The 23,566-nt window shown below is 41.3% G+C and overlaps 1 protein-coding gene across 1 annotated transcript in view; it reads right to left on the bottom strand.

Annotated features, from left to right (window-relative positions):
- BTBD8 (BTB domain containing 8) overlaps nt 1–23,566 on the bottom strand; it is a 99,138-nt gene that overhangs the window by 39,937 nt on the left and 35,635 nt on the right. Inside the window, exon 5 of the mRNA XM_054721355.1 lies at nt 9,268–9,357. Within this exon, the coding sequence (XP_054577330.1) occupies nt 9,268–9,357 (90 nt within the window). The remainder of the gene's footprint in view (nt 1–9,267; nt 9,358–23,566) is intronic.

Below are 23,566 nucleotides of genomic sequence, written 5' to 3'. Positions count from 1 at the left end.
ATACTCAGAAAAAAAGTCAATCCCTAAATGTTCTCATTTATATGCTATGTATATGATAAGAATAATTTTGACATATTATCCATAGCCTATTAATCTAAATACTAGCATAATTACTAGAATGTATACTATTCCATACACTTTTCCTCAAATATCAAGAGCCATTCTTGTCAATGTTAATGAGAATTAGCCATTTATGTTGAAAGAATGGTTTAAGACTTGACATATTTAAGCAAAAAATAATGATTAAATAAAAACAAAAGTAGTTTTATTAACATAAATAGCAAAATCTAGACATATGAGTCTATGTATCAATATATATGATAGCTATAAAAACAGCAAGAAACCATTTTCCTGCTGTCTTGACAGATGTTTTACTAATACATTCTCAGTATTGTGTTGTAAGTCATTTGTATTTTTACTAAAAGTGTCTGAAAGACATGATCAACTGACCTAAAAGAGTAACAAGTTACTCCAATAGCCCTCAGTTTAAATGGGAAGAGTTAAAGCACTATTTCCATTTAAACATAATCAGAATAGAAGCTTGTAGGAAATGAAAACAGTACATATACTCAGAGTCAGAACAAAGAAAAATGTATGAGGACAGAACTCTAAGATCAGAGAGCAAACATACTCCTATTCTACTAAAATCTCTGTGCTTCCGAAAGTCCCAGGTCCCTATGTGTGTGGGTTAAAGTAACATATGGACTCCATTCATTCGTTCATTCATCTGTTCACATTCAATATTTATTGAATGATAGGCTCTATTCTAGACCTTGAGGATACAAGAAGCTTGCATTCTAGGAGGACATGGGCAATAAATATGTAAACAAATATATAAAGAAGATAATTTTAATAGTGAAATTATACTTAGTGAAAAGTATCATGAAGACAATACAACAGGATAATATAAAGGAGAGTAATTGGAAAGTTTGTCTGTAGCTACTTTAGTTGGGATAGTCTGGGGAAAGCCCAGGGACCAGATCATGCAGGGTCTTGTGGGTTATGGTAAAGATTTGGATTTAATTCTAATTGTGATGAGCAGGCACTAAGGATTTTAATCAGAAGAGAAATATGATCTGATTTATATTTCAAAAGACCATACTGAAGGTTCAGAGCAATCCCCAGAAATCTCCTAAGGGACATGAGACAATCCAATTTCATGCTTCAAAGCCCCAAGCCACCACTGGAGGACATCTATGTATAGAAAATAGAAATGTGTGAGGTTTCTTTCTTTTTTTCTTTTTTTGCATATTACCTCTTTATCATATAGGATACTTTTTAAAAAATCTTCTTTATATATATATTTTTAATTTCTTTATTGATTAAGGTATTACATATGTGTCCTTATTCCCCCATTACCCTCCCAACCCCCCCACTCATGTCCTCACCCCCCTGCTGTCTGTGTCCATTGATTAGGCTTATATGCATGCATATAAGTCCTTTGGTTGATCTCTCCCCCTTACTCCCACCCTCCCCTACCTTCCCTGAGGTTTGACGTTCTGATCGTTTCTCTGTCTCTGGATCTGTTTTTGTTCATCAGTTTATGTTGTTCATTATATTCCATAAATGAGTGAGATCATGTAATATTTATCTTTCTCTGCCTGGCTTATTTATGTGAGGTTTCTTTACAGAAATACTGCTGTGGTTCAGTTTCCAGTATAGGAAGTGGTAGATCTCTCCCTTCTTCCACCAAAACAGGAGAACTTCTTCCAAGTATACCCTTCCACCTCCCAACTCTGGGACATGGGTAGAAGTAGGGTTGTAGGACTCTACTATTCCTACCTCAATTTGTTGAAGGCTGTCTGTCTCACTTGAAAAATATTACATGCATTATGTCTTTGAGTTACCACTCATTAAGAACACTGGTTCTTTTCTGTAAGGACAGACAGGATTTCATTCTAATCTGTTGCAGAAAACATCCTGCAGACGTGTAACACTGGCCCAGTTCCAAGAGAGGCTGAGAACCAAGCAAAGCAGGCACTGCTGTCCTGGTATCGGTAATGACCCTCACTTGAACCCATTTCTCTCTAGAAAATGAGAACAATCTAATTTAGGGGGTGGGGGGAAGAAGACAAATATTATTGAGCACTACATACTATGTACCAAGCACTATGCCAGATTGTCTCCTTGCTGTATTTCATTTAATCTTTTCAACAACCTCAGAAAGTTCAGGGAAAGTAAGCAATATTCCTAAAGTCATATAAAAAGTTTGGACTGGATATAGGAGTGCCTTTGAGAACACCAAAGCCCATTATCTTTCTACTATACCACACAATCCATAGAAACATCTACCCAGTTTTACAGTATAAGTTAATATGAAAACAGAATTTGTTACAATATACAAATCCCTAAAAGATGTGATTTTTTTTTTAAAGTAAAATTTCTAAATTCCCTTTACTCTTCCAATGGTTTTTATTTAACCACTAGAGGCTCAGTGCACGAAATTTGTGCACGGGAGGGGGGGTCCCCTCAGCCCAGCCTGCATCCTCTCCAATCCAGGATGCCTTTCACAATCCAGGACCTAACTGCTCACCTGCCTGCCTGCCTGATTGCCCCTAACTGCCCCCCCCCTGCCAGCCTGATCACCCCTAACCTCCTCTGTATGTCGGCCTGATTGTCCCTAACTGCCCCCCCCCGCCAGCCTGATCACTCCTAACTGCCCCCCAGCCAGGCTGGTTGTCCCCATTTGCCCCCCACCAGCCTGGTTGCGCTCAACTGCCCCTCCTGCCAGTCTGGTTGCTCCCAACTGCTCCCCCCACTGGCCTGGTTGCCCCTCACTGCCCCCCTCTGCCGGCCTGGTCGCCCCCAACTGCCCCCCATGCCAGCCTGGTCACCCCTCCCTGTCCCCCTTTGCCGGCCTGGTCGCCCCCAACTGCCCCCCACCCCGCCAGCCTGGTCATCCCTCACTGCCCCCCCACCGGCCTTGTTGCCCCACGCAGCCTGCTGTTCGGTTGTTACTGTGAGGGTGTCCTGACCAATTTGCATATTACCCTTTCATGAGTATAGATGATACTAATAACATTTTAGATAGTAAGTTGAGACATTCTTCTTTCATTTTAGTGTTAGAAAACCTTGCTTTATCAATCAAGGTAAGAAAAATGGAACTCAGTTCCAATGTGCTAGCATGAGAACTGAAAAAGCCAATTGGGAGTGAGCCCCCAGTGCTGATACAGCAGCTCTGGGTAAGATGAACCAGTAAGAAGCAGAGCCTTGCTTATCACAACAGAAGGGGAAATATCGAAAGAGGAGTGAGCTGGTCATTGGTGGCATTACTGCACAATTTGGATGACACTGAAACAAATTTTGGTTTCTTCCCTGGAACAAGCGATTAAAGTCTGTCAGGAGTAGTCAAGCCATATTATAAAAGTAAATATTTATCCATTATCTCCATTTTAATCAAAGATGGGGAATTACAGGTGAGGAAATAGGGACCAATAGTTGATGCCACTAATTCTTTCTTGTCTACTGATCTCTTAGTAAAGAGACATCATTTTTAAAAGTCTGTGTATTTTGAGTGTTTAATGGCTCATGAGGGTTAAGGACTGCCTTTATTCCTATTGCTAAACTCAGAAGTAACCTTGAACAGCATAAACAGATAAAGGTGGAGCAGCTCTGCTTGAAGAGGCACCCTTTCTAAAGGCCTTCCCCTCAGACCCCAAACCCACACCTGTGCTCCCTAACACACCCACCAGGATCTTTAGGGTCCTGTGAGATAAAGTTTGAAAGTCACTGATTTAAACAGTGGAGGGCTGGTTAGCTAGCTCAAAAACACATGCCAACAGGGAACTTCTGATTTCTTCAGTGACTGTGATGGAATAGACTCTGAATTAAAACATGAAATGCACATTTAGCATAAGCACTTATTTACCCAGTGACCCCCAGGAACACATTTAACTTATCTGATCTTGTTTTTATTTATCTGCAATACGTGACTAGACCTGTTCTCTCAAAGACTGATTCTAAAAATGAAAGGGCATAGTAAATGTGAAAGAAGTCTAGAAAATATATGGTGTTATATTGTAAGATATTATTACTGCTGAGGACAGAATTTATTACTGCTGGAGACAGAAACAAAGATATAAAACAAAAGGTATCAGGTAGTAAAAATTGTCACTAAATGTACAGGAACTAAGATTTCTTCCAGGAAAAAATCAGACATGTGCTTTCTGTAAAATTACTTTCCCCCTCTGTGGAATAAGGTTCCACAATCACATGCTTTTGTTTGAGAATTTACAAATAATATTTCAACTATGTTTAACAATAATTAACACTATGCAGTACATTTATACCTAGACTAGAGGCCCGTTACACAACATTAGTGCACTGGGGTGGGGAGGGATCCCTCAGCCTGGCCTGCGCCCTCTCACAGTCCAGGACCCCTCGGGGGATGTCCGCCTAAGCCAGCAGGTGGATATCCCCCAAGGGGTCCTTAGCGCTGCTGTGGAGGTGGGAGAGGCTCCCGCCACCACCGCTGCGCTCGCCAGCTGTGAGCCCGGCTTCTGGCTGAGCAGCGCTTCTCCTGTGAGAGTTCACTGACCACCAGGGGGCAGCTCCTGCATTGAGAATCTGCCCCCTGGTGGTCAGTGCGCATCATAGCGACCGGTCGTTCTGCCATTTGGTCAATTTGCATATTAGGATTTTATTATATAGGATTGCAGATATTGTCACAATTTTTTACTTACAGCATAATTTTTAAAAATTTTATTTTTCAATCACAGTTTACATTCAATATTATTTTATATTAGCTTCAGGTGTACAGGATAGTAGTTAGATATTTCCAGTACCCACCTAATACCATACATAGTTATTATAATATTACTGACTATATTTCCTATTATGTATTTTACATCCTCGTGACTATTTTATTACTATCAATTTTTAGGTTTTAATCCCTTCACCTTTTTCACTGAGACCCCCAAATCTCTCTCCCCTCTGGCAACCATCAGTCTGTTCTCTTATCTATAAGTCTGTTTCTGTTTTGTTCATCTATATTGTTCTTTAGATTCCACATATAAGTGAAACCATATGGTATTTATCTTTCTCTGATGGACTTATTTCACTTGAGCATACTACCCTATAGGTCCATCGATGCTGTCACAAATGGTAAGATTTCATTCTTTTTTATGGCTGAGTAATATTCCATTGTAAATATGTACTACAGCTTTTTTATCCTCGTGTCTATTGATAGGCGCTTGAGTTGCTTCCATATCTTAGCTATTGTACATAACACTGCAATGAACATAAAGGTGCACATATTCTTTTGAATTAGTGTTTTAGGTTTCTTCAGATATATTCCCAGAAGTGCAATTGCTGGGTCATAAGGCAGTTCCACTTTTAATTTTTTGAGGAAACTCAATACTGTATTCCTTAGTAGCTGCAAGTCTGCATTCCCACCAACAGTGCATTCCCCTTTTCTTCACATCTTCACCAACACTTGATGTTTGTTGATTGATTGATGATTGCCATTCTGACAGATGGGAAGTGATATCACATTGTGATTTTACTTTGCATTTCTCGGATGCATAATCAGATACTTCTTTTGACTTTTATCTCACTACACAGAATCAGATGATTTTTAATGAATACCAAAAAGTTGTATTCTGAGTCATACTAGTGTTTTCTCTCCATTTACTGGTACATTTTTTATGGAATTCAGTTCTAATGAGAGTGGATTAATAGTTTTTTAAAATGATGTCTAAAACATCTGAAACATAGTCCCTGAACAAGTTTCCAAAATTACACCACAGTAATTATCCCTAGAATTGGCACACATAGAAAGACTCTGGCCTCTGCTACCACTATCCCTATATTCAGGGATATTTTAAATTCATCAGAAAGAAAGAGATCTTATCAGTAGGATACATATATCTTTCAGGTTGTTTTTCAACAATGCTGATAAAATGTCACCAATTCATCCATCTACACATTCCTTTTACCTCAAGGATAAATTTTTTTAGCTTGGTGTTTAAAATCTTCCATAATCAGAAACTACCTGATTGCCACAGGAAGGGGGTAAAGAGGTGAACAAAATGGTTAAAGATGGTCAAAAGGTACAAACTTATAGTTATAAGATAAATAAATCCTGGGGTTGTAATGTATGGCATGGTGTCTATAAATAATCCTGGGGTTGTAATGTATTGCATGGTGTCTAAATACGTATTGTATATTTGAAAGTTGCTAAGAGACTAGATCTTAAAAATTCTCATCACAAGAAAAAAAATTACAACTACGGGTGGTGATGGATGTTATCTATCATTTCACAATATATACATATAGTGAATTATTTGTTGTATGCTTAAGAATAATATTATGTTATATAATAATATCTCAATAAAATGTTTTTAACTAAATTAATAAAAGAGAACTCAGCTGGAAAGATAACAGGGTTACATAGATGAAACATTACTTTTTTCCTTTTTCTTTTTGTTAATCCCCACCTGAGGACATTTTTCCCACTGATTTCTAAAGAGAGTAGAAGGGAGGGAGGGTGGTAGGGAGTGAGGGAGGAGGTCAGAGAAAGAAACACTGGTGTGAAAGAGAGACACTGATTAGTTGCCTCCCACATGTGGCCCTGGTCAAACCTGCAACCCAGATACCTGCCCTTGACCTAGGAATCGAACCTGCGACCCTTCTGTGCACAGCTCGACACTCTAACCACTGAACACACTAGCCAAGGCAGCAAACGTTATTTTTTAAATATCATCAAAGCAATCATGTTATATTTTGATGCTATATTAATGAAAAAATAGGATAAAACTTTCCATATGTAAGAATTTTATGCATGTGGGGGACAAATTAGTTAGGAAGTTTAGTAATATCAAGTAAAAACTTGGTGATTTTATATATATCCTATATAATAAAGAACTAATATGCTAACTAGACAGGTGCTGCAAGGGCTGAGCCCCTTGCACGAACTTCATGCATCTGGCCTCTAGTAGATAGATAGATAGATAGATAGATAGATAGATAGATAGATAGATAGATAGATAGACAGACAGACACACAGACAGACAGATAGATATTTACATCCTACATTATTTTTCTTTATTACCATTTCATTAGTACCTAGTCTTCTTTTTTCTTAAAAAAACACATACACTGTAATAAAAGCATACACATGATTTCATGGATACATAATTGAAATCACTAACAGTGGCAGTTGCTGAAACTATACCCAAAAGTTAGGCTGCAAAATATATTGCTATATGTGTATTGAAATTGTGGTAGTATAATTAAAATGTAACCATGGTAGCCCTAACCGGTTTGGCTCAGTGGATAGAGTGTTGACCTGCGGACTCAAGAGTCCCAGGTTCAATTCTAGTCAAGGGCACGTACCTTGGTTGCGGGCACATACCCAGTGGGGGGTGTGCAGGAGACAGCTGATTAATATTTCTCTCTCATTGATGTTTCTAACTCTCTATCCCTCTCCCTTCCTCTCTGTAAAAAAAAAATCAATAAAATATATTTTTAATAAATAAATAATAAATAAATAAAATGTAACCATGGTATGAAAGATAATGGTTTGGGCTCTTTTTTATATGTGTTTCATTTCTATTATGTGAATAAAATGCAAAAAATAAAACACATTATATATTCTTACAAATGTTTCAAAATTTATGCTTTATAGAGAGGGATTTGGGGAATATTAAGATCTTCCAAATTTGGAAACTACCTGGTTGCCAGGGTGAAGGTAGTCTAAAGGTACTTTTAGTTAATAAAGAGAACCAGATTATTGTAACCTAGAAGGCTCAAGATTATATGCCTGTGTGACAAATACAAATCCAGTAAGAAATTATGAATATTTTCCATGCATCCATTGTTACAGAATTGCCAGTATCACCATTCCATACCTAAGCCTCTGGCCAAAACTGACCCCATCAAGGAAACATCTATGGTGAAAATGATGCAGAACTGAGAAACTCCCTCAGGACTCCCAGGCAATTTTCCTACTGAGAAAGCCCTCCCCCATACTGACACTACAGAATCTTGCAGTTATCATCTGTGACCAAAATGTTCCATTTCACCATTTAAGGAAGTAGTACATCTTTTTTTTTTTTTAATGTTAAAGGCAATAAACTTTAATATTTCAAGAAAAACTATTTTAAATATGTTACATGCAATAAACATTAATATTTCGAAAGGAATAGTTCATCTCTTAATAACTGTCTTGAAAGTTTAAAGTGCCATCAATTATATAGATTCACCATGTACTATCATAGATCACTGAAATCCACACCTTTCCAAATTATTCTTTAAAAAAGAAAAATAAGAAAATACATTTAAAAAACCCAAAATTTTAAAAAAAGAAAAAAGAAACTACCTGTTACAGACTGAATATTTGTGTTCCCCCACCCTCCCAAATTCATATATTGAACCCTAACTACCCAGTGTGACTATATTTGGAGACAGGGCTTCTAAGGAAGTAATAACAAAAACAGATCCAGAGACAGAGAAGCATCCATCAGACCGTCAAACCTCAGAGGGAAGGTAAGGGAGGGTGGGGATAAGGGGGAGAGATCAACCAAAGGACTTGTATGCATGCATATAAGCCTAACCAACGGACACAGACACCAGGGGGGTGAGGGCATGAGTGTGTGGGGGTGGAGGGACAAACGGGGGATAAGGACACATATGTAATACCTTAATCAATAAAGAAAAAAAAGGTTAAATGAGGTAATTAGGATGAGGCTCTGCCCTGATGTGATAAGATTAGTGTCATAAGAAACACCAAAGCACTCTCTCTCCCTCACCTTCCTTTCACCTCCCCACCCGCCCCCATGCACTGAGGAAAGGGGATGAGCACACAGGGAGACGCGCTGCCTGCAATCAAAGGACCACGGTGACACCTCTCACTAGACACCGAAGGACCTTGTTGGCACTCTGAATTTGCAGAAGTGTGAGAAAATTAATTGTTGTTTAAGCCATCCAGTCTGAGAAGATTGATACACTATCTCTATTTTTACTAAACTAGCGGCCCGATGCATGAAATTAGTGCAAGGGGCTCGGCCCTCACAGCCCCGGCTTCGTCTGGAAGATTGTCCAGAAGGATGTCCGGAAGGTCATTCGGCTGTCTGGTCTAATTAGCATATTATGCTTTTATTATGATAGATGTTCCCAACTTCCTCATGTTTTCAGAAAATGTACTTTGTAGATTTCCACAACATGAAAAATATTTCATTGAACTTACAGAAAAATCAGATTCACAAAAAGTGCTTCGTATTATTTGTAATTGTTATAGTCAAACTGCCTTATAAAAATTATGCTTACCCTTGAAGAGTAATGTACTCTTGAGAACTTTCAGCCCAACAGCCACTCAGCATCGCAGCAAAATAACTACATCTGGAACTTAAAATGGCTCTAAAGGAAGAGGAGGAAAACACAGGCAAACATTTACATATTATGCAAAATGTAATTTTTTATGAAACTCTTCATTTTTACCTTTTAAAATATGATAATCTATTTTTCTTGTTTGTATTCACTAATAGTATCATTATCATAAAAATTATATTTATACCGAAGTATTTTGATTGCTTGATTGTAACATTAAACCCAATGTCCTTCCTATCTTTATAATTTTTTCTCTTAAAAGCTCTTTAATCTTAATAAAAAAATTGAAACTATTTCCATTAAGTAAGAGAGTAATAAATCATCTACAAATGGAGAAATAATGACCAAAGGTTGTACCTTCCTTGAGGAAATGTCACTAAGAGACTTGAACCCTAAAGGACCCAAGTTCGAGTTCAGAACTCACCCAAATTATGCTCAAGAATGGCTGTATCTTAGGTTTGAGAAAATGACAGTGAAGACATTTTCTTTTGAATTTCCATTCTATCTTCTCAGGTAAAACGTTAATTAATTCATTTTTTGTTTTATTTTTCCATCACCATTTATCCCCTCTATACCTTCTTCCACTTCCACCTCCCTTCACTCCCCCTGCAATCACCACACTGTTGTCCATGTCCATGAGTTCTCTCTCTCTCTTTTTCTTTTTTGCTCAATCCCTCCATCCATCCCCAACATTCCCCCAGCTCCACCAGAGCTGTCTGCTTGCTCTCTCCTTCATTCTTCAATTCAATAAATATCTATTGACTTCTATTCTGTGCTAGGCACTATTTTAGATGCTGGAAATAGCAGTAAATGAGATACTATAAAGAACTATGTTACATTTTAGTAGAGAATGGGTTGGAATAGTGAAGGAGGAGAGGGAGAAGAGAGACACTTTTGACAATGGCCTACTAGGTTTTCTCAGACCAACCCTCCTGCTGGAAACAGCTAGGAAAATGGGAAATATATATATATCTTAAAGATAAAAAAAAGAAATAAAGCATGATTTGAAGGCATCAGAAAGCTACTGTGATGGTAGCTTTTAAGACAAGTTATGAGAGACAAGTATTTGAGGTAATTTTTTCCATTGAGGCAATTGCCAAATCCAAAAGCAAAAGCAATGGTTGAGAGGCTAAACGCTGAGCATAACTTCTAGCACTCTTCACTGGCTTACAGGCACACAAATAGGAATTTGGTGTCCATCAAAGAGGGGAGCCTTTGGTGGATACCCCAGGATTACAGGTGGGCTCAGAAAGGCTACACAACCAGAGAGAAGAATGAGTGGGAAATGGACAAGCCCTTATTAGAACTGAAGTCCAGCTCTGAATCAGCTGAACTCATGATTGAATTAAAGTGATCTGCATCCAGCCTAACTGCTGGCCAGAAGCAAAAGGAAGTCCTGTAGTTATTAAAATGACTTTACCCAGAGTGTCAAATTACTGTTATAAATTCTCAAGAAAATGTTCAGCAATTATCCAAAGACTACAGGCCGGGTGCATGAAATTTGTGCACTGGGGGAGGGGGGGGTAACTCTCAGCCCGGCCTGTGCCCTCTCACAATCGGGACCCCTTTGGGGATGTCTGACTGCCAGTTTAGGCCCCTAAGGGGTCCCGGACTGCGAGAGGGATGTAGCAGTGCACCCTCTGCTACAGTGGCAGGTGGCTAGGGAGGAGCCAAAACTGGGGTTGGGTGCCTCACTGCTCACGCTCATCCTGGCCCACTGCGCCTGCTGCCGCCACTCGGTAGTGCTGTCACAGAGTTGTGAGAGGCTCCCGCCTCTGGCTGAGTGGCGCTCTCCCTGTGGGAGCATACTGACCACCAGGGGGCAGCTCCTGCCTTAAGTATCTGCCCCCTGGTGGTCAGTGCACATCATAGGGACTGGCTGACCAGTCAATCCATCATAACGGTCTCTTAGGCTTTTATATATATAGGTAATCAGGAATAATAATCAACACCTAGAAAATGAAGACATTTCATTTACACTGGTATCTAAAAGGTCAAGTACTTTGAACAAATAAACAAAAAAGTGTAATACCTCTACATTAAAAGCTATAAAACATTTTTGAGATAAATTTTAAAATGCCTAAGAGAGAAAGAACTAAACTGCACTCATGGACTTGGAGATCCAAAACTGCTAACATGCCCGTTCTACCTAAATTAATTTTTAGATTCCACACAATCTTGATTAAGTTTTTTTTTAGTAGCAATTGATAACCTCATTTAAAAATGTATATGGATGCCCTAGCCAGTTTGGCTCAGTGGATAGAGCATGGCCTGCAGGCCAGTCCCAGGTTTGATTCCCGTCAAGGTCACATACCTTGGTTGCAGGCTCCTCCCTGCCCCTGATCAGGGCACGTGCAGGAGGCAACCAATCAACGTGTTTCTCTCTTTTATTCTCCCTAAAAAGATAAATAAATAAAATATATCCTCCAGTGAGGATTAACAAAGAAAAAAAAAAAAGTAAAAGATGGCTCAGACCTGCCTCCCCCCCCCCCTCTTTCTCCGCCCCTCCTTCTCTGCCTCCTCCTTCTCTGTCCCCTCCTTTCTCTCCCATGCTGCAGCCTGCTCGAGCTCCAGCTCCTCCACCACCTCTTCATGACCGCTGCCCCTAAGAAGCAGCCCCATTGGGTCTCCCTCTGGGGCTCGGGCCCCGGGCCTGGCAGATGGTGGAGGTGGGGAGATGGGAGGGGGGAGAGGGAGAGGGAGAGAGCGATAGAAACAGCAATGATGAAAATCATTGATGGGCTGCTACAGTACTCTGAAATCCATACCACCTTGGTTCCAAGACCACCTTCTCACTGGCTGTTCCCTGCCAGTCATTCAGCATATCAAGGATAATAAAATAAGCCTATTCCTGGGAGACAGGGCCTTTTCTGATAGGTGACTTTGGCTTAGGAACTTTCTACCAACCTGTCAAACTTTCCTCAGAACTGCATTGCAGTCTAAGATGCTTCTACCAAGCTTCCTTTCTCTCCTGTCTCCCTTACTCAGGGTAGAATAACATTTCAATTTAACAGCTCTTCTAGTCACCTCTAGATTCTTTCCCAGATTCTCTCACATGCATTTACCCTAATAAATTTCTTGCAAGTCGAATTCCATCTTTATGTCTGCTTCTCAGAAGACTTGAACTAACACAGCAGCTAGCTTTTCCATCTAAGTAAGAATAAAAGCATCTGGGGCTTAAACAATTACCCTCACCACAGAAACTTAGAAAACATTCCCATTTAATCAGGCTATAAGCCTCAGTTTAAACAATAATGTTGTAGATGGCATGATATTTTTAAAACCTTTTGTCAGATTTTTCATTTTCCCACACGCCAAAAACAATTTTCTCTTTTTGATTAAATTTAATTTCAACTGACAAAGCTGCTTCTGGCTCTGTTGAGATGCCCTAATTTTCCCCTCGCTATTGCTTTAGTCCATTGCTATTCAATTCTTCCTGATGTTAGCTCAACTAGATTCACTACTCCAGGCAGAATAATGGCCTGGATTACTCAGAGAAGCTCTAAAAAAGGATTTTTTTTTTTTTAAACCAGAACTATTTTCTAAAATACTCTTGCTTCCAATATTTTTTTTTCCTTTTTATTTCCACATAACTTCATAAGGATTAAATCCAGAGTAGTAGATCCAAACTTTTTGGAGCTGTCACTATTACACACACCACTTCTTGGCAAATATTTTAGAGAACATAAAATTTGAAAAAGGAAAGTTAGCTTTCTTTTAAGACATCCACTTTAACATCCATTGACTATAGCTTTCATAGGTTTGGCCTTTCCTAAGTTAAATAATTATTTGTAAAGTGTAGTAAGTGCCCTATTATCCAACACAATTGGGACTAATAGTTGCTTATTTAATAAAAAAATCAGGAATTTTAAAAATAGTTTGTATATATCATAATCATTTTATTCTCATTTAAAATATAATTATGCATTCATTCACAAATCTTTTAACATAAGGCCAATCTTTTTTTAAATGTGGATTTATTGATTAGAGCCTCATATTTCTTGCAAAAACTATACCAATATATGCTCCCTCTGATTTCTAGTTAAACTGTTCTAAACTAAGAAGGAAATTTAAAACTTTTATGAAGCAATCTGAATCATTTTAGTGTTTTATAACTTACCCTCAAATTTTTGTTTCATCTATACTGAATTCAATAGCAATTTTTAAAGTGCCTCTCCTTTATTAAATCTTTCCAAAGCATTCACTTTTAGTTTTCACTGGAACAGTAACTCTTTCTTTTCATATTTCATATATCATTGCTTTATGTGATATTTCATTAAGTTATGACATCAAAATAATAAATTCAAATGGCATTAAAAGGTTTGGTAACAAACCCAAGTGACTCTTGGAAGACACAAATTCACTAATAGGGAATGGAAACGTGTAGGTATCCTAGAAAATGACCTCCTAAGCCAGTGATGGGCAACCTTTTGAGCTTGGTGTGTCAAATTTCGCCAAAAAAACTGAGCATAACTCGGGTAGTGTGTCACTTTGAGGAAAAAACATTATTTTGCAAATGTTTCATCCTCAGGAGCAGCAAATGTTTCATCAGCGGCCGCGTGTCATCAGAAATGGCTACGCGTGTCAGTGCTGACACGCGTGTCATAGGTTCGCCATCACTGTTTGAGAGTTCTGCCTAACATGCTATTACCAGGTTCTATAAAAAACATCTAAAGAGCAGTTCTAGCCCGGCCGGGAGTGGCTCAGTGGTTATGCGTCGACCTATGAACCAGGAGGTCATGGTTCATTCCCAGTCAGGGCACATGCCCAGGTTGTGGGCTCCATCGCCAGTAGGGGGCATGCAAGAGGCAGTCAACCAATGATTTTCTCATCATTGATGTTTCTCTCTCTCTCTCTCTCTCTGTCCCTTCCTCTCTGAAATCAATAAAAATATATTTTAAAAAACAAAGAGCTGGTCTAGTCAAATTTAGTTAAGGGGCTTCTACTATAAGTAGTTTGTTTCCTTTCAGGCTTCCAGTGGCTTTTGCTTTGGTTCCCCATTGCTACTGCCCACAAAGACCTGTGGTACCAAAGAATTTTGCCTCTTTTTCTTCTATGGTTCCTGCATATAATTTATCATTGTTTTAAGCCTCTCAAGTAGACTATTTATCACTAATAATTAGTATTAAGACTTTAGTAACTCACTTTATTGCATGGTAATTTGGAGTTTTATTATAATTAGTAGTGGCCTGGTGCATGGATTTGTGCACATTGAAAGGAAATTAATTAAAAGAAATATTTTAATATTGCTATTTGTCCTTTCTTTATAATAGAAGTGTCAACCAAATTCACGATTGACAATGACAGATCGAAACACACACATGTGATTGGCGCCAGAAAGAGCTTTATATGTATTGTGCATACGCGAGTCAACTTAGCCTTTTATGGATATAGAATAAACTTGCTTAATTAGACCTGCTTTCTGAGTAGCTAAACTTTTTCCAATCCAGTGAAGCACCCCAACTTCTCTTTCAGGTAATGTCAGCAACACAGCAGTAAATATCAACACAAAGCAGATTATTATTGTAGATCACACAGGGAGAACAAAGGGTAAAATATTTAACTACAGCAGTGTTTGACTATATTCTGTGCAGTGAGAAAACCTGAAGTCATTTTCAAGGCCCACCATTTCTTACTTCTTTTTAGTCAGGTCAAGTTTCTAAACTTTCTAAATCTCTGTTTTTCCAGCTAATAAAAAGAAAATAGGATTCTACCAAGTCTCCTATCTACCTACTCCAGGACTTCTGTAAGGATCAAATGAGATGAGGCACAGGAAAATGCTTCACAGACATTTGGTTAAAATGTGAAATGTTTGCACCTGGCTATAAAGCAAGTCGTGTTCCTGGGCTGAAGAAACTGCAAGAAGGCTAGTTGTTGTTAGGGAGAGGAAGCTGGGCATTGCTACATGACATCATTACCCGGTGCCCACAGTGACCATTTTTGGGCTGGGCTGGGCCATGGGCCGCATTTTGTGTCATGAGGTCTTGGCAGCATTGGCTGCAATTTGGTGGGCTGTCGTTCCGGGGTAGTGGTGGGGCCTGTGTCCCACATGGGGGAAGCCGAGTGTTGCTTTGTGGGCACCAGGTTCATGGTACCAGTGCGTGTCACAGCAGCTCCTGTGTTGAGCGTCTGCCCCCTGGTGGTCAGTGCACATCATAGTGACTGGTCAGACGATTGGACACTTAGCATATTAGCCTTTTATATATATACTAGAGGCCCGGTACATGAAATTCGTGAACTTTTTTTTTGGGGGGGGGGGGGTCCTTCAGCCTGGCCTGCACCCTCTCGCAGTCTGGGAGCCCTTGGGGGATGTCTGACGGCTTAGGCCCGCTCCCCCTGGGGAGGAGGCCTAAGCCAACAGTCAGACATCATTAGCACTGCCGCAGAGGCAGGAGAGGCTCCCACCACCACTGCTGCGCTTGCCAACCATGAGCCTGGCTTCTTGGCTGAGCGGCGCTCCCCCTGTAGGAGTGCACTGACCACCAGGGGGCAGCTCCTGCATTGAACGTCTTCCCCCTGGTTGTCAGTGCGTGTCATAGTAACCGGTCATTCTGCTGTTTGATCAATTTGCATATTAGCCTTTTACTATATAGTACATAGATTTCAATACAGCTTCCTGGCAAACCTAGAAAGACAAGGAACAGCAAACTTTTTCTATAAAGGGCCAAATAGTAAATATCAGACATAAATATAAGGTAGCATAGGCAACGATGGGCCTCCCAGATATCTAACACATATTTATAGCAACTAACATTTATGGAAAGTTTACAATATGCCAAATATTGTGCTATGTGTTTTGTGTGCCTTATCTGATTCAATCCTCACAGCCATCCTATGGTATTAGTCACAATGGTTATTCCTTTTATAAAGAAACTAGAGGCCCGGTGCATGAAAATTCATGCACTGGAGGGGGGGGTCCCTCAGCCTGGCCTGCCCCCTCTCACAGTCTGGGAGCCCTCAGGGGTGGGAGGTGACCCGGCGATCAGGGGAAGGCGACACCCCATCACAACCGACAGTAGGACATGCCTCTCACAATGTTGTTGCTGCTGCTGCTGCTGTTGCTCCGTGGCATCTCTCTGTACTGTGGTTCATACTCGCCATGCTGGGGTTGCGCCCCAGGTTCATGATGTTCAAGGCCTGGCCCTGGGGGTTCAGGCCTCCCATTGCTTGCTGCTGCGGAGGGACAGCAGGTCGTGGCCCGCTGGCTTGCATGGCGTTCAGGTTCAGCAGGCTGGGCTAGAGCTGAAGGCCGAGCTGGCTGGCCACTTACTTGGCTGTGTGCTATTTGATGAGAGCTGCCATCAGCTGAGGGTTTGACTTGAGGATGTTGAGCACGTGCTGCTGCTGGGGGAGCTGGGAGACTTCAGGGTCCGCAGCAGGGCACCTGGAGAGATGCTCTGAGGGGGCTGCACCTTAGTCTGCAGAGACATCACGGGCTGGGCATGCCTCACATTGGCTGTGGCTGGGGGATGGGTGCCGGCTGCCACTGCGGGGGGTCGGGGGCAGAATAACAGGCCCACTGACCTGGTTGGGTCACATTCAGGCCCAGGGGGGCCATCTGGCTCTCAGGGGTCACTGTGCCTCAGGGGCATACCGTTGTTGGTGCTCACCCAGTACAGGTGCTGCTGCTGCTGTGCCTCACGTGCAATCTGCCGGGCGCCTCCACTGCCACAGGTGGGCCTGGGCGGGGGGCGGGGGGACTGGCACCTGGTTAGTGGGCTTCCCAGTGCAAACTGTGGTGGGGGGCTGAGTTCTGGCCACGCTGGAGAAGCCGGCTAGTGACATGCTCACAGGCGAGGTCTGGGGCAGAGTCGGGGCTGTGGTGTCCAGGGTGTGCTGGGATGCAGTGTGGGGGGCCGGGGTGGTGCTGAAGGAGGGGGAGGCAGACACCCTGAGGCACGGTGCGGGTGTTGATGGTGGCTTCCGCTGGCGCATGAGCTACACGTGCTGCCGGCGGTGCTGCATCTCCTGCTGGCAGAGCTTCTGCTTGATGTTGAGGCAGTGGGGAATGGGGCATGTGTTTTCTTGGCAGTGTTTGGCATGGTAGCAGCAAAGGGCGATGAACGGCTTGCAACCTCCGCAGCCTCCATTGGTGTTGCGCTGGCACATTGGGGTGCTGCACAACCCACCTCATCTTCTGGCAGGATGGCTGCGGGCACCTGGCGTCGTGGCACTGGCGGGCATGCCTCAGGGACTGGATGCAGCACTGGATGGCCTGGCGCCGCCACTCCCAGAGGCTCCTGAACTGTGGCTCACCCGCCACCCCTGCAGGAGCAGAGGCAGCCCCGCCTCCTCCGCTTCCACTCCCCTGCCTCCTCCGCTCTGGCTCCTGTGGTGGCCCGCCTCCTCCGCTCAGGCTCCGCAGCAGCAGTTACCGCCTCCTCCCCAATGGCTCCCTCAGCAGCATCAGCGCTGTTTCCTGAGCAGCCAGCAGAAGAGCTTTGAGCACCCCCTCCTGCCCAGACTTGCCAAGAAACAGGCTGTTTTGGAGCCAATTTTATTGTACTTGCTGCAGCGACAAAGCAAGCTTTCCGCCATGCCGCTCACACTGCCTGCTCTCAGAGGCCACTCCCCCGGGACTGTGGGACTCCAGCGGGGCAGACAGGACTGGGCACTGCCATCTTTGTGACGGAATGATGGTTAATTTGCATATTACCCTTCTATTAGATAGGATTCCGACTTAGAGAGATTAACTCCAAGATTACATAAATGGTGGAATTAGTATCTAAACCCAGAAAGACTGACATCTAAATTATTAAACTATATGCTTCTGAAAAACCTTTCAGCTGCTGTACCTAAGAACATACAGGTAATTAGTGGTATAGTCCAGACTAGAACATTGACTCCTGACTCGGCCACTGTGTACCAAATATTCAAAGAAATCTGCATTTTAAAAGGTGCTTTGACAATGTTTTAACCCAGTGAATGAATATCTAATGGTATAATATCAGGCATTGAAAAGAAAGGTATTTTGGAAGAGATATCAGATCTGGAGTGTCACAAAGCTAAAATTAGAAATCACTGCCCTGCTTTTTTCAATAAAGCAGCACAGGAGAATCTTAACTATGGAGCATAGAAATGCAACAAATTATTTATCTTAAAAACACAAGAGATTCAATTCCTCTCAGAAAACACTAAAATAATAGATAACAATATAAAATTGGACACCAGCAATGAGTGGGTCAGATAGGTGCTTAGGGGTAGGCTGATGATGACAGGAGGAAATACAAGCAGAGATAAATGCACAATAAATACCCAGATGGTATTCATGTGATGACTGAGAGCAATTCAAGCAGGAAAGTAATGTTTCAGAGATCCACAAGGATCTCTGTGGTAGTGTTCCAGGAAGTAATACAGAAAAATAGTAACATAACCAACAAATGGGATCAGTGAACTTTAGTAGGTCCTCCTTTTATTATAACCTCCCTCCCCTCAAATAAAAAGAGCTTTCTTCCTTTCTCCTTTCAGCAAAAGTATTGGATATACTAGTAAACAAGGACAAAGATGTGGGAAGGGGTGAAGAAGTATGCATCAGAGAGGGAAAGGTCTGTGTAGATGGAGGAATGTAATAAATGTGACTTTCCCTGGAGGCGTAATGCTATCTCATTCTTCCTTGGATTGGGGGAAAATGCAAATGACTCAACCCACATTTCTCTGCTTGCTCCACATAAGGGCATGCAGACGGTTGCTACCATCTATGCAAAGGTTATATTAACCCTTTGCACTCGCTTGCTTTTTTCTCGATTCCTTTATTCTACTCGGGATTTAATTTTTTAAATACCCCAGATTTTACAAAGCGCGGCAGTAGAATAAAAACTGGAGTTTCTTTTCATACAAACTTATTTATTTGGATTTTTTTATATTTCAAATTATTGATACATTCAAAGAGTATAAAAAGAGCTGCTACCAATGCTAACCATGTCGAGTCACACTCGACATCCGAGTGCAAAAGGTTAAAGGCCCATCAACTGGATGATGATAGCACACACTTACATAGTACTTACTACATGCCAGGTATAGTTTAAAACGCTTTAAATAATTACCCTGCGAGATGGGTATTTTTATAATCCCCATGCTTGATAAGGACTCTGAAGCACAGGATGATGGTTAAATGACTTGCTCAAATTCACACAGCTCAAAGATAGTAGAGCTGGACTTCAAACCCAGCTAGGTCCCACACAGTCCACACACTCTTAACCACTCTGTTATCAATAACTTCTTTGGCTTAACTGTGCCACTGTAAGCAAGTGGTTGGCATCAAACTGTTTTGTAGCATATAAACGGCTCCAGGCCTTGGGCTGGGATCGAGATAAAGATTGGACAGAGCAACTAGCAACTGAAGAGATACTGTTGGTAAAACTGGGGTAACAGAGATGTTTTCTGAGGAATGAACTTGAACAAGAGAAGAATACAATGACTCAAAGAAGGAACTACCTAATTGCCATACCAATTTGGACATATTAAACTAGCAACCTAAACTGTTCTAAAATTTGAGACCTAAACAAATGTAATTCTGAACATAAATCCTGGTCTTTGTGAATACTTGCATTGATCTTCCAATCCTATCTAATAAAAGAGTAATATGCAAATTGACCATCACTCCAACACATAAGATGGCTGCCCCCATGTGGACACAAGATGGCCACCACAAGATGGCCAGCAGGGGAGGGCAGTTGGGAGGGACCAGGCCTGCAAGGAAGGGAAGTTGGGGTTGATCAAGCCTGCAGGGGAGGGCAGTTAGGGGTGACCAGGCCTGCAGGGGAGGGCAGCTAGGGGTGACCAGGCCTGCAGGGGAGGGCAGTTAGGGGCAATCAGGCTGGCAGGGGAGCAGTTAGGCATCAATCAGGCTGGCAGGGTAGTGGTTAGGGGGTGATCAGGCTGGCAGGCAGAAGCGGTTAGGGGCAATCAGGAAGGCAGGCAGGCATGCAGTTGGAAGCCAGCAGTCCTGGATTGTGAAAAGGATGTCCGACTGCCCATTTAGGCCCAATCCTACCAGTCGGACATCCCTCTAGGGGTCCCAGATTGGAGAGGGTGCAGGCTAGGCTAAGGGACACCTCCACCCCGTGCACGAATTTCATGCACCGGGCCTCTAGTATATCTATAATAATAAAAGCATAGTATGCTAATTAGACTGGACATCCTTCCAGACGACCTTTCAGAAGAAGCTGGGGCTGCGATAAAAGCCCGGGTCCCAGGTGCCTGCTGGCAGCCAGAGGGAAGCCCGGGTCCCTGGTGCCAGAGGGAAGCTGGTGCCGGCAGCCAGGGTAAGGAAGGCCTACTCTTGCACAAATTTTGTGCATCGGGCCCCTAGTAAGTAAATATAATTGAACAATTAAAGCAGCCGTATTACAAATGAATTTTCAGCTGTACTACTAGGATAAATGCTGACACTGATCCAGCAGAAAGTTCTGTGTTGGGCTTCAGACTACATTACGTTAGTATGTGTTTTTGAAACTACTGACATAATATTCCTTGAACTGAATGATAAAATTAATATGTACTAAAATAGAGATGTGTTTGAGTTTAACTATGAAGGTAACTGTAACTCACATAGGGCACTAAAAACAAAGTAGGAAAACTTAAGCCAGATCTTCTTGAAACATATCCTCAGGAAATTGCCTTTCTAGTTAATATAAGTTTATTTTTTATTGGTAGGTGAACAAAATAAACCAGAAATGTGTGCAAGAGCTGTCCTGGAATACAAACCTAATATTCTAGATCCACTCCTAAAACACAGTCCATTGTCAGGCTGCCCACAGAGGGAGGCCAAATACAGACACTGTATGAGGACACATTGCAAATGGTCACAGGGTCTTGCTTTTCGTACTAAAAGAGCCTTAGGACTCTATCAGTATAACTTTTGGTAGGATGTCCATATTGTGTCAAGAAAAACCTGGACACAAAATTAAATTTTAAAATAAAATTGTGTTACGGTCAAAAACTAAAACCATTTCCCCTAAGAACAGGAACAAGACAGGGATGACCACTCTCACCACTCCTGTTCGACATAGTACTGGAAGTGATAGCCATAGCAATTGAAAAGAAGAAATAAAAGTTGTCCAAATTGGAAAAGAAGACATAAAACTGTCATTATTCTCAGGTGACATGATACTGTATATAGAAAACTCTAAAGACTCCATCAAAAAATTATTAGACTTAATAAATGAATTCGGCAATGTAGCAGAATACAAAATTAACGCCAAGAAATCTATGGCATTTCTATACACCAATAGTGAACTTACAGAAAGAGAGATTTAAAAAACAATCCCATTTACCATCGTACCAAAAAAGTTAAGATACCTAGGAATAAAGTTAACTAAGGAGGTAAAAGACCTGTACTCGGAAAACTACCGGACACTGAAAAAAGATATAGAGGAAGACATAAACAGATCAAAGAACATACCGTGTTCATGGATTGGTAGAATCAACATCATTAAAATGTCCATACTACTCAAAGCAATCTGTAGATTCAATGCACTCGCCATTAAAATATCAATGGCATATTTCACAGACCTAGAACGAACTCTCCAAAAATTCATCTGGAATAAAAAAGGACCCCAAATAGCTGTAGCAATCCTGAGAAAGAAGAACAAAGTAGGAGGGATCTCAATAGCAGATATCAAGCTGTATTACAAAGCCACTGTCCTCAAAACTGCTTGGTACTGGCACAAGAACAGACATATAGATCAATGGAATAGCATAGAGGACCCAGAAATCGACCCAAACCATTATGCTCAATTAATATTCGACAAAGGAGGCATGAACATACAATGGAGTCAAGACAGTGGACAAAGGAGGCAAGAACATACAATGGAGTCAAGAACATCAATGGAGTCTTCAATAAATGGTGTTGGGAAAACTGGACAGATACATGCAAAAAAAGTGAAACTAGACCATCAACTTACACCATACACAAAAATAAACTCAAAATGGATACAGGACTTAAACATAAGATGGGAAACCATAAAAATCTTAGAGGAATCCACAGGCAGCAAAATCTCAGACATATGCCGAAGCAGTATCTTCACTGATAAGGTTCCTAGGGCAATGGAAACTAAAGAGAAAATAAACAAATGGGACTACATCAAAATAAAAAGCTTCTGTACAGCAAAAGAAACCATCAACAAAAAAAAAAACGAAAGCCCACTGCATGGGAGAACATATTTGCCATTGTTATATTCAACAAGGGTTTAATCTCCAACGTTTACAGGGAACTCATACAACTTAACAAAAGGAAGATAAACAACCCAATCCAAAAATGGGCAACAGACCCAAATAGATTCTTTTCGAAAGACAGAAGGAAGGCCAAGAGACATATGAAAACATGCTCAAAGTCACTAATCATCTGAGAGATGCAAATCAAAATGACAATGAGGTACCATCTCACACCTGATAGTCAGAATGGCTATCATCAACAAATCAACAAATGACAAGTGCTGGCGAGGATGCAGGAAAAAGGAACCCTTATGCACTGCTGGTGGGAATGCAGACTGGTGCAGCCACTGTGGAGAACAGTATGGAGTTTCTTCAAAAAACTAAAAATGGAACTCCCATTTGACTCAGTGATCCCACTTCTAGGAATATATACCAAGAAACTAGAAACACTTATCAGAAAGCATATATGCACCCCTATGTTCATAGCAGCACAATTTACAATAGCTAAGATTTGGAAACAGCCTAAGTGCCCATCAGCAGATTAGTGGATTAAAAACCTGTGGTACATCTACACAATGGAATACTATGCAGCTGTGAAAAAGAAGGAATTCTTACCATTTGCAACAGCATGTATGGAACTGGAGAGCATTATGCTAAGCGAAATAAGCCAGTCAGAGAAAGATAAATATCACATGATCTCATTCATTTGTGGAATATAATGAACAGCATAAACTGATGACAAAAACAGATCCAGAGACAGAGAAGCATCGATCAGACCATCAAATCTCAGAGGGAACATAGGGGAGGGTGGGGGTAAGGAAGAGAGATCAATCAAAGAACTTATATGCATGTACATAAGCTTAACCAATGGACACAGACACTGGGGGGTGAGGGCATGAGTGATGAGTGGGGTAGGGGGTAGGAGAGCAATGGGGAGATGTAATACCTATATCAATAAAGAAAAATAAAATATAATTGTGTTGGCCTCTCCCCACCAAAAGGAAACACATACACACACACTATCAACTAGTAAATATATATCCATGATATGAAAAATATACTGATAAATCTATATTATACTCTG

Source organism: Eptesicus fuscus, chromosome 9 (genome assembly GCF_027574615.1).
Source record: "Eptesicus fuscus isolate TK198812 chromosome 9, DD_ASM_mEF_20220401, whole genome shotgun sequence".
Taxonomy (NCBI): Eukaryota; Metazoa; Chordata; class Mammalia; order Chiroptera; family Vespertilionidae; genus Eptesicus; species Eptesicus fuscus.
The sequence above is the reverse complement of the archived record's forward strand: the minus strand, read 5'-3'. Positions and strand labels throughout refer to the sequence as shown.